Genomic DNA, 12691 nt, shown 5'->3' on the forward strand with positions numbered 1-12691 from the left:
TTTCTCCTTATAGACGCAACAGATAGAAGTAAGATTAGTAGCGATCAAAAGCGCTTTTTTATCGCATTAAGCCTATACCCCCTTTCATTTTTCGCGAACACTCCCTTTAAATACTTATCGAATTCATGCTCAATCCTGCTCTGCGACTGAATGACGGATCTTTATCTCTTATGAATGGAACTGACATGACATCATAGAGATATTGAGATATTAATTTCATTATGATCGGATAAAATAATTAAGCCTTGAGATAAAATAAATGTGAATATAAAAGTGCTATAAAGTAATCATCGTGCTATAAAGTTAAATTAGCTGTACATTATAGCACGTGCTATAAAGTTTTGATTGGTTCCCGGATTTTCTTCAAAAAATTTAGGATATTTCCAAAATATTTTTTTTAAATTGAAATAAAAATAAAATTGAAATCAACTTTATATTTTTACTTCTGCTTTGTTTCAAAGCTTATTTGATCTAGAAATAGCCATTGAAATAAGTACACAAACGTTTCATAAAATCACCTATAACATTATTGTTTTGGCACGACGTGCTATAAAGTTTTTGTACTTAAATTTTCTCTCTATCTCGATGGTTCTCGCCTTTTTAGATTATATTTTATTATTGCGGGACAAAATTAAATCTAAAAAGGCTTGAACCTTCTCGAAGAAGAGACAATTTCTGTTAAAAAAAATTAAAGTATGTGGTACCAAAATAACTGTGTTATAAATAGTTAAATTTCAACACCCTTTTAAACCATTAGTTTTAAGTCACAGCAAAACTGAACAGTTTTCTCAAACTCAATTTTTTTATTCCTTTGCAAACAGATATTGTAGACTTTTGACATTTTAACCTTTTTAACTTTAGATCTAGCAGAATTCTTAGTTTGAAATATTAAACATATTTCAAAGAATTAGAAAATTAGAATTTGAGACAATTGTTTAGTTCCTTTCTGCCTGAAACTAATGACATTAAACCGTTGCACAGATGTGTCTCTCCCCCCGTTCTCCTGCTTTTTGTAAACTTTAAATTTTGATAGATTGCAAGATTATGCTTAGAATACACTCCAGCTTATACCCGGGCTAAAGTAAACACTGAAGATGAACGTAATAAGATAAAATATAAAATATAACATATTTTCAATTTCGGAATATCTAATAGTTTAAGAAAAATATTTCTTTTGCTAAATTGTAGAGAGAGAGTGTCATTTATTTTTCTCTATTTTCCCAAGTTCTTCTTATTTGTTTAGATTTATAAAATAAATATCTAAACTTTGATAACTAAAATTGTAGTTAAAAGTGTAATTTAAATTCAGAGCTGAAAACAACAATAATATAGGACAAGGAAGATACAGCACGAACCAGGACAAGGATGATACACCAGGAACCAGGAAAATATAGGACAAGGAAGATACACCATGCGAACCAGGAAAATATAGGACAAGGAAGATACACCACGAACCAGGAAAATATAGGATAAGGAAGATACATCACGAACCAGGAAAAAATAGAACAATGAAGATACACCACGAACCAGGAAAATAATAAAGGACAAGGGAGATACACCACGAACCAGGAAAATATAGGACAATGAAGATACACCACGAACCAGGAAAATATAGGACAATGAAGATACACCACGAACCAGGAAAATATAGGAATAGGAAGATACACCACGAACAAGGAAAAATTAATCTCATCAAAAATGGTTTGTACATTTAAAAAGTGAGAGGTTAGTCTGCTAACAACATTGACCAATCAAAGACCACCAATATCTGTTTTTTGTCAGTAAGAGATCTTTAATACACGAGTCAGCTGTTATTCACTGATTAAACAATTAATCGCTTCAAACTAAAATTTGATTGCGCTGTCGCATAAATGAGTTCCAACGTCATTTCTTGTTTTTTAACGTTTACTCCCAGGTTTTAGTTGAATTTCACTGGGTCTTTTTTTTTGCTTAACTCCAACAGAGTGTAGAGTATCGGTCGATTTGAAGAAATTAACAATTGTGAATTATTCAATTATCCTGTCAATTTTCAATACCACACTTAGAGAATATTACCTGAGTTTCATTGATCGCAATATCGATATAATCGTTCTCTCGTTGAATATAAACTCTCTCTAGGTTGGGTTCAACTTCTCCGCCTCCTCTCTTGTACACAGGATTATCAAAGTTTATGGTTGGAAGTCTTTTCAGGTGCTGTCTCCTATACAGATATACTCCAACCTAGAGAAACAAAACTATAAAATTAAACAGAAAGGAATCTAGAAATTTTTTAATTAATTTCAACCCTTTATTTCAAAATTTTCAAATGTTAAGATGCTTAAATATAAAATAGCCTCGCATATTGTTGCAGCATGAGACAAGGGAAGGAATTGGAACAAAGGAGTTGAGTTTTTGCCACAAGCTCTGATTTTCTAATCTCTATATCTTTGTAATGTCGTAGACCTTAGATATTTCAAAATATTAATACTTATGGATAAATTAATCTAAGATTGAAATATCAAAGGTTTGCACCATCAGGTTGCAAAGATATTGGGATCAGAAGATTTGAGTTTGTGGCAAAAAATCAATTCCTTTATTGCTTTCCTTAATTTGATAATTTGATGATCCCTTTAAACTAAATTTCGATATTTCCTGTATTTTAAGAAGTCTCTCTAGAAAAAATATTTTCTTCAAAAGTCTTAACATTTCCAACATTAATTCTCTTCTAAAGGAATTCTTTGATGGACACCACGCACACATAAATACTGTAAAAAAATGTCGTCATTAATTCAAAACAAACAAATTATAGCCACCATTTAAACCACATAAATCTACAATTTTGAGATTATTAAATTGCTTTTAATTCACTTTAATGAAATGACGACATTACATTAGCTGAAACTTTCCAGGAACTCGTGAAATCTCGAGTAAAATCACTTTTATAAGAATCTGAAGGAGATTTATGTTTGGAAAACTTAGTTAGATTAATTCAGACCTCCTTCCCTCCTTTCTTCCCTCCTTCCCCCGTCCCTCCCAGCCCCAATCCTCCAGGGTACAAAGCCTTTATCAAAATTTTCTCTCGAAAACATAAAAAATGTTCTCTAAAGTTTATTTTGGAAAATTCAGTGAATCCTCAGTCCCATGGTATTAAAAGTATTAAATATAATTTGTTTAGCCACCCGTTCTCCACTTCGCTTGTTCCCCTTCTCCACTACCCTAGTTCCCCTTCTCCACTTCCTTAGTTCCCCTTCTCCACTTCCCTAGTTCCGCTTCTCCACTTTCCTAGTTCCCCTTCTCCACTTCCTTAGTTCCCCTTCTCTACTTCCCTAGTTCCCCTTCTCAACTACCTTAGTTTCCCTTCTCCACTTCCCTAGTTCCCTTTCTCCACTTCCCTAGTTCTCCTTCTCTCTTTTCTTAGTTCCTCTTCTCCACTTCCCTAGTTCTCCTTCTCCACTTCCCTAGTTCCTCTTCTCCACTTCCCTAGTTCCCCTTCTCCACTTCGTCTTATTATTATTCTTTTTTCAACACTCTTTTCAAAGCCTTTGCTCTTTCTCTATTATTTTTCTTCTCTCCTTTCTTCTAATCTTTTTGCTCCATGGTTTCATTTATCTGAGAGAATTTATGTTGAGGGGTTGACGGTTTATCAGTGAAAGGTATATATTTATTGCTTTCAAGATATATAGAGGTTTGGTAAGAAGTTTATTTTTATTGACTTCTTAATTTGTTTTATGCTACTCAAATTACCATGCATCTTTTATATTTTAAATAAATTTTGAACCAGGAAATTTTTGTCTTCTTACCAATTATTTATTTTCATTGCTGAATTTGATATTTTACATATGGTAAAATGTTGAAATTTATTTTAAAATGTAAAAGTTTAGATAAAAAGTATATATATATATATATATATATATATGTATAATAAGCTGGATCAAATTGGCTACATGATCATGATTCTTTGAAATTATAACCTTGTATCGTTTTTTTTTGTAAAATAAAAAAATGAGCCATATTAACCGACTATTTCTAACCTTGGAATCATCATATTTAAATAATAACCATGTAATTAAATATCCGTTCCATTCATGTCCGCCAGTTTGCTTTCCCAAACCAAACTGCAAGCATGTTGACGATTGTGATATTTGTTTTCTAGCAGGTTGATGGTTTTTAGCTTACCATGATCATAATCACCATGACAGCAGCAGAGCAACCGATCAACATTCCGGAGACATTGGTCAGCTCCACACTTGGAGCAACCAGAGCAGATTTATCTTCATCCTCTCCGGGTATATTATACGTCTCAGGGGAGTCAACTAAACAAATTCTTGAATTACTTCTACTGAGACCAAAAAGGTCCATCTTGAAAACTAATTTACAAAATTTCAATTCATTTTACAGATGAACCAAAAAAGAATGATTAATCTCTTTTATATATTCCCAGAATGAGAAATACAAGATAAAAAATGTGTAAAATGCTAATATAAATACAGCGGAGAGGGAAGGGGAGAGGGTATACTTAGAACTAAGTTTAGATCATACAGTGCCGGTTATTCAGTATTTAACATTCATTAACCATCTTAGGTACTTAGAGATGAGGGTTAATGAACAAAATATGAAATTTGAAAATGTGTTTTTTGCATTTTCTTTGTTACATTCACTGGAAAAATAGGACTTTTATTTGCGATGTTCTGTTAAAAAGTTAATATACTTGGTAAGTTTTAAACAAATTGTATTGTAGATGTGGAATAGAAAGAAGGCCAGAAATTTAAACTACTTTAAATATCGCTTTATTCATATACACTGCCTTTATTGCTAACTTAAAATGTTTGTGAAAAGCATATCTACCCTATCTATAGGGTTTATCACAAAGCATATCTACCTATCTATAGGGTTTATCACAAAGCATATCTACCCTTTCTATAGGGTTTCTCACAAAGCATATCTACCCTATCTCCTTTATCAAAATNTGAACTTTGAATTACGAAGAGTATAGGTATACTGTGTGTACACAAATATATGTATTCCTTGACCCTGAACAGCTTGAGTCACACAACTATGGATTTAACCATGAATCATGATATAAAAGTTGAAATATAATAATAATTTTTTTACAGAAAATTGTTTTAATAATAATTAAATTTTTTTTTTTTCAAATATAGTAGACCAGATTTGTTTAAACTGCGCCAAAAATCAAAAATTATAGTAAATAGTGTCGGGGTCGAGGGGGGGGCGAGGGGGGGGCGAAAAATGCTGAGGGGGGGGCGAAACTCGGTTCGCCCCCCCCCTAGTTGCGCCACTGTTGAAGGTTTAAAGAGTACTGTTGTAAATCGGAGACATTTCTCTACAGCTGGAGGGTCACTCAAAATTACGCCTACAGCCAAGCATAATATTGAATACGTATAAAGTGGTTTTAAAGTCAGCCATGGGATATCGTAATCAATATATATATATGTATAATAAGCTGGATCAAATTGGCTACTCGGGGGGTAAAATAGGCTAAACAAAATTTCTTCAACATTCGACATGTTTTTTGTAAAGGTTATATTCACTACACTTTACCTTCAATAGTGGTTCTCACGCAGGTTTTATGATCCGCGTCCAGCTCCAGGTCCATCGGACATACGCAGGCCGTTTTGGCAGAATTCTCAGTTATTCTCGGAGCTGGGACGCAGAAGTGAGAGCATTCTCCGTTAACTGGGATACAATGGTTTGGTAGCTCCGGTTGTCGGAGAGGATGGTACATGTGAACTGTCATCGGCATCTCCTTCTGTAATAATTCATCGAATTGGTAATTTTTTAATGAATAAAAGTGTCAATAATATCTTGATAAATTCTTTAAAAGAATAAATAGTATAGTTCTAATTTCTTTAGAATTAAGTGTATGAGAACTTTTTAATATTTTTGTATGGCAAAATTGAAAGTTTAACTTCAAATTTTAATTGTGAAGTAATTAGTACAGGGTTGCCCTGTATCAATTTTTGATGTTACTTCACAATTAAAATTTGCAGTTACTTTCAATTTTGTCATACAAACTTTATTTATGTAAACTTTCAACAAAAATAGTTACAATGTAAAACTACAGAAAAAAGTACTTGAGCAATCTATTTGATAAAGCTCTTTGCTCATGACATATATATTTATTTATATTTATATTTGCTCTAGCTGACAAAACGGCTGAACTTTTTTGAGGGAACCCATGGGTAGCCTGGGGATGACATTGGAATTTTTTTATTCCACAGGCAACGCCGGGTACTTAAGCTAAAATCATGTTTTAATACCAAGCGCGGGTAAACGGCTGAAGTAACTTTGTGTAATAATGTAAACCTCGCCAACGCCGGGCATTTCATCTGTTTACGAATGAATAAGTTTAAATATTTCTCAGTCAGACTCAGAGAGATAATTAAAAACTTGAAATATAATTAATTTGAGTAACTTTATAATTTAGAATATTACACTTAGAATAAATTAAATATGTTCTACAAACAAATTCAAACTTAACATTTGAATTTCTACAAGCAATTTTTATTCATTTTTTTTTGATTAATCCGAGTAAAGTTTCACTAAAGCTAAAAATATTTTTCTGTACACAATATATATTAACTTACTTCATACTTTACTGTTATACTGTGCATCTCTTTACTATAGAATAAACTTTATTTTTCTTAGAGTTTTAACTTTGTAAAACGAGAATAATAATTTAAAGTTTTTTTTGATCGGAATGGAAATACCGTTAAATCCGTAAAAAAAACTCGCGCCATTTTTCCGAATGAAGAGTTTATTTTCCAGTTGAGAAATACAGCTGAGTTGAATGAAACGTTTTTATTTTATTTTTAACTAAACCGTCTAAATAGATTGTGTCGGTCCATTCCACTATTTTTTAAAATCCTTTATTGATATAAAATTAGTATATATTTAGCCCCTTCATACATTACTAAACAATCCTTTAAAATCATGTACTAACCATATGAGTGCTAGTGACTGGAGTAGGATTAGATCCATTAAATTTATCCGCCTGGTAGATGGCGTGCGTGTGCCAGTCGGACCAGTACATCAAGTCCTCGAACACGGTCAGGCTGAAGGGATGCTTGAGCAGGGTCGAGGAGTACAGGATAACCTACCGGTACACACATTGATATATTATAAAACAATTTATTCAAACCAAAATTTTGATGTAAAAGCATCAAAAGATTAGAAGGAATAATGTCATTTATCACTTTTCTTTATTCAAACTAGAAAACCTTTTCAACCCACCAGCCCAACCACTCCCTTCTTCTCCCCCCACATCAATCCCTTTCCATCCACTTCCCCCTCCCTTCCTTTTCATCCTACCCATCCCTCTTTCCTACCTCTGATTCCACCTTTCTCCCCCCTTCCCCTCCCCTCCTTTCCCTCCTCAACCAGGTTTATAGAACTTACAGCTAATATTTTCCTACCCTTGAGTTAGATCCGTCCAGATCTGCTGATCCAATGAGGTTAAGTTTCGCATCAATCCAGTAGATACGATCCAGGATTATATCAAGGGTGATCCCGTTTGGCCAGTGAAGGGATTCCTCGAGGATTGTTGATCTATGCGATCCATCCATCCCTGCTCTCTCTATCTTGGGTTTGGATCCCCAATCGCTCCAGAACATCCAGCTGAAAATAAACAAGGTTTAGAAAATAAATTGTTAACGAGAAACCTTCTCAAAAATGATAATGATAATGATAATGATAATGATAATGATAATGATAATGATAATGATAATGATAATGATAATCGTATCAATGATTAAAAGTTGATAATTTTTTAATAGAGGATGCAACAGTATTGATGCAATCAATGCTGCATCAAGGATCTAATTACATCAAATCAAGAAATAATCAATTAGATTAAGAAATTTTCATTATTAAAAAAGTAAGAAGTAATGTGGCATCATTTTAGAATGCAAGGTGCATCACTATCAAACTAAGGATGCATTACTATATAATTCAGGCTGAATCACTATCAAATTAAAGATGCATTACTTTAGAATTCAGGATAAATCACTATCAAATGAAGTATGCATAAATATTAAATAAAGGATGCATCATAATCTAATCAAAGATGCATCACTGTTATGCATCTCAAGTGAATCAAGGATGCATCTCTTCTGAATTAAGAATGAATCTGAATTAAAAATCAAGGATGTATCACTGTCGAATCAAAGATTCATCACTGTCGAATCAAGGATGCATCACTTTTTAATTAAAGATGCATCACAATTCAATCAAGGATGAATTTGAATAGAAAATCAAGGATAAATTTGAGTTGAAAATCAAGGATGTATTGGGATTGAAAATCACGAATGTATTGGAATTGAAAATCAAGGATGTATTGGGATTGAAAATCAAGGATGTATTTGAATTAAAAATCAAGGATGTTTTGGGATCGAAAATCACGAATGTATTGGAATTGAAAATCAAGGATGTATTAGAACTGCAAATAGAGGATGTGTTTGAATTCAAAAGAAAAGATTTATTGGGATTGAAAATCACGAATGTATTTGAATTGAAAATCAAGGATGTATTGGGATTGAAAATCACGAATGTATTGGAATTGAAAATCAAGGATGTATTAGAACTGCAAATAAAGGATGTGTTTGAATTCAAAAGAAAAGATGTATTGGGATTGAAAATCACGAATGTATTTGAATTGAAAATCAAGGATGTATTGGGATTGAAAATCACGAATGTATTGGAATTGAAAATCAAGGATGTATTAGAACTGCAAATAAAGGACGTGTTTGAATTCAAAAGAAAAGATGTATTGGGATTGAAAATCACGAATGTATTTGAATTGAAAATCAAGGATGTATTGGGATTGAAAATCACGAATGTATTGGAATTGAAAATCAAAGATGTATTTGAAATAAAATCAAGGATGTATGTATGATAAAAACGAAGGATGCATCAAGGTTGGATTATACTAGAATTAAACCACCAGAGATCTCAAGTTTGTTATAAAAGTTTGTTTGTGTTTAATTTGGTTCGGATCTGACTTTTCCACCATTCTTCATTAGAAGAACACAAACTGAACATGTATTTTATTTGTTTCCAACATTTCTTTTTCATTAAACTTAAAGTGAGTGGTCACGAAAATGAAAGCGGTTCTACATTAATGAAAATTATTTTGTAAAAGAGAAAATGTTAAACTTTCCTTTATAGACTCCTAAAGGCAGTACAAAAACTGGGTTCTTTTTGGAGATGTTATAGGTACTTTCCCAAAGAATTTTTCCCAAGTGGTAATGTCCCGAGGGTATTTTCCCAAGTGGCAACTTGCCAAATGTGTAATTTCCCAAGCGGTAACTTCCCAAGCCTTCCTAGCCGCAGCGCTCGGACTCCTAGACCATCCAAGCCACAAAGCTCGGCCCCATTGCAGCCTGCGGCGCTTCAGAGGGCCTAACTTAACCTTTGGGAAGTTGCCGCTGGGGAAATTACACACTTGGGAAGTTGCTCTTGGGAAATTGTCACTTGGGAAACGTCGCCCTTGGGAAAATGCCTTTGAGAAAGTATCTGACACCTTATTAGAGCATTTAGTATTGCGTTGCTTTGCTTTAGGATCGATTAATAAGAACGGGTATTCTTAAGTTCGTGTGACAAAAAATTCGGATTGGATTAATAAGATAAAATAAATTAAGAATGTTAAATCCTATATCACGCATCATTTTCCGCGAACACTTCCTTTATATGAAAAAGAAGAAATGGTTTTAGAACAAGATTATAATTGGAATTATCAAAAAGAACAATTAATGGAGAAAAAACTCTAGGATAAAATGAATATTAACTAAGGTTGTTTATCAAAGTAGCTTACTTTCCAATGTACGAAAAATGTCGTCTCCTCAGTAATGGACTCCGTAATTGACGTCACTGATCAAAGAGGTGAGTCTATGAAGTCAGTGACGTCAATTACGAATTTTACTGTACATTAGTTGGGAGACGTCATTTCCCGTACATTAGAGCGCATCGAGTGTCAACCTTAATAAACAACTTTGATATTTACCCTAGTCTGGGATGAAGAGCGATAGCTCTTGGTTCTTCAAGATCATCCTTGACAAGAACTGAAATCATCTTCCCTTGGAAATCCGACATAGAGATAGTATTAGTCCCTGTATCCGTCCAGTAAAGATGGGAGTAGATCCAGTCTGCTGCTAGACCATCTGCAGTCAGAACGGAGCTAGTTACAACTACTTCCTTCCTCCAACCCTCGTCTATAGTAAGGAAACAATTTCTTTATGTTCTGAGGAAAGTACAAAATGATAATTACATACAGGGTGTCTCAAAAAAACTTTGCTTAAGGGTATTGGGTGCTGACTGCTGAGGTAACAATTTCTCTTTAATTTTCACAATCTAGATGTCATTGAAAAGCTCTATATTTCAGTTATTTCAAGGTGTACATATTTTCTACATGGACCTCATACTTTTTATGGTACTATCACTTCTTTGAGTATAAGTCGAAAATCGATTCCCTGGATATTACAAAAAAAAATCAAAATTTTGGATCAGCGATGGTTATTTTTTGAGTTTCTCGGTGTTTGTATATTTGTTGGAATTTGATTATTTAAAAAAGAAATACTTGACATTGATGAGTTTAGATGTTTGAAAGGTTATCTTAGTTTCTAATCAAAAACTTGACATCAGTGTTATCCGTCTGTCAAAAGTTTCATACAAACTTCCAATAGAATTAAACTTTCTGACTATCCATACAGTGCAGTGCAGGGGTAGGAGTAAACCTGTTAGATCTAAACTGAACCTAGAGCAAAACCTGACTCAAAATTAAACCATTTTAAAGCTTCAAAACCTGGAGAAAAAACTCGTGAAAAATTGTTGAACTAAGCAGAAATGAACTAAAATTGAAAATGAATCGTACTGTAATGAATGTTATCATTAAGGGAAGAAAAGAAAAAAACAAAAACTAGAATTCTAATGAAAATATCAAACCAAACTAAGTAAAATTTGGAGTGAATTGGGGCAAAATAAAACAGATTTGTTTGAAACAAGCATAGTGCTTTAATACATATTTTATCTGAAGGAATTAAAAAATAAAACTATTAAACAACAAAAAAATATAGATAAATTAGAGAAGCTCGAGTTATTGGAGAGAGAAGGATGGATAAATAAATTAAATAAACCCATGAATACCCTTGTAATTCTCAAACTATATAAATATATTGAAGAGAGAAGGACGGATAAATAAAGTAAATGAACCCATGAACCCCCTTCTCAAACTATATAAATATATTGAAGAGAGAAGGATGGATAAATAAAGTAAATGAACCCATGAACCCCCTTCTCAAACTATATAAATATATTGAAGAGAGAAGGATGGTTAAATAAAGTAAATGAACCCATGAACCCCCTTGTAATTCTCAAACTATATAAATATATTGAAGAGAGAAGGATGGATAAATGAACTAAAAGAACCATGCATTAACCCCCTTGTAATTCTCAAACTGTAAATATATTCCTACAAATNCAAACTATATAAATATATTGAAGAGAGAAGGATGGATAAATGAACTAAAAGAATCATGCATTAACCCCCTTGTAATTCCCAAACTGTAAATATATTGAAGAGAGAAGGATGGATAAATGAACTAAAAGAACCATGCATTAACCCCCTTGTAATTCTCAAACTATAAATATATTCCTACAAATATTTAACGAGAAAGCTTTCAAACAAATAAAATACTTTACGAAGAAGTAAATAAAATCAACATATTATAGAGATTTGAATGGTAATAGTTCAGGAGAACTGTTATACAATAAAGACTAAAATACCGAAATGATTATCGTCTTTGTTGTTTGTTCTAGAGTCATATTTCTGGAGGTTGCGTGATTTTTAATTGCTTTTTCTCTAGAAATCCTTTTCGTAGAGAAATATCAGTATATTTCAGTCACAACATACCAATACAATCACCGGCAATTCTTCTCAAATGAAAGAGCGTTGACGACATTCAATCAATTATTTTGGTTACTTCTTTACACAAATCCCTTTGACGCGGTTAAAATTGAAAAATTGAAAATAAAGAAATAAAAGTTTTACTCGCGCTACGCAGTCAGCAATGCGTTCCAGTTTGAGATTATTGTACGCAACTTACAACAACTATTTTGGACCTTGTACGGAAAAGATTGTTTTCTTTCCTATCGGAGCGGTGTATATTTTCTCCTCCATGACGTCAGACCAGAATATCATCCCTGTCTTGAAGACGTAGTCCAGGGCGCAGGAGGACCTGGTTGAGTTCACGATGGATGTCAAGGATCTCCTCTCCAGGGATAGTTTTCTTATATCGCTCTTATGAGAGAATAGCAGGGATAGATGACCTTCCTCTGCTTTACATCTAGAGGGTTGATGAGTATCCTAAAAATATTAAATGTTATATTTTCTAATTGTCATCTTTGCTGTAAAAATTCACCTTTTTCAGGTAAAAAAAAAATAGATAAAAAAACGATCCTGTTATTCTGTAGTTGGCAGCTCACTAAAATCATGTTAACAATTTCTGTTGATCTAAAGTCTGATTTAGAATATCTATTTTTCCAAAAAAAATAATATTTTATTTTATAATATAATTTTCCTACCATGTGTGAAAAAATGCAATGGTTTATTTCCTAAAGGTGAAAAGCTCCGGATATTGAATACTTTATTTGAAGAAAACTTAAAGTTTTTCCTCTACTTAGACACAACAGTTTATAAAAA

General features: G+C 32.9%; 1 protein-coding gene across 4 annotated transcripts in view; it reads right to left on the reverse strand.

Annotated features, from left to right (window-relative positions):
- Positions 1-12691, reverse strand: part of LOC111700908 (very low-density lipoprotein receptor) — a 35640-nt gene that overhangs the window by 4514 nt on the left and 18435 nt on the right. For all 4 annotated transcript variants that reach the window (XM_023471981.1, XM_023471980.1, XM_023471983.1 and 1 more), the window contains 7 exons: positions 12139-12355; positions 9998-10205; positions 7413-7614; positions 6941-7093; positions 5539-5746; positions 4156-4292; positions 2056-2220 (listed from right to left, as the gene is read on the reverse strand). In XM_023471981.1, coding sequence (XP_023327749.1) covers positions 2056-2220; positions 4156-4292; positions 5539-5746; positions 6941-7093; positions 7413-7614; positions 9998-10205; positions 12139-12355 — 1290 coding nt within the window. The remainder of the gene's footprint in view (positions 1-2055; positions 2221-4155; positions 4293-5538; positions 5747-6940; positions 7094-7412; positions 7615-9997; positions 10206-12138; positions 12356-12691) is intronic.

The sequence above is a fragment of the Eurytemora carolleeae genome, unplaced genomic scaffold, assembly GCF_000591075.1.
Source record: "Eurytemora carolleeae unplaced genomic scaffold, Eaff_2.0 scaffold425, whole genome shotgun sequence".
Classification (NCBI taxonomy): Eukaryota; Metazoa; Arthropoda; class Copepoda; order Calanoida; family Temoridae; genus Eurytemora; species Eurytemora carolleeae.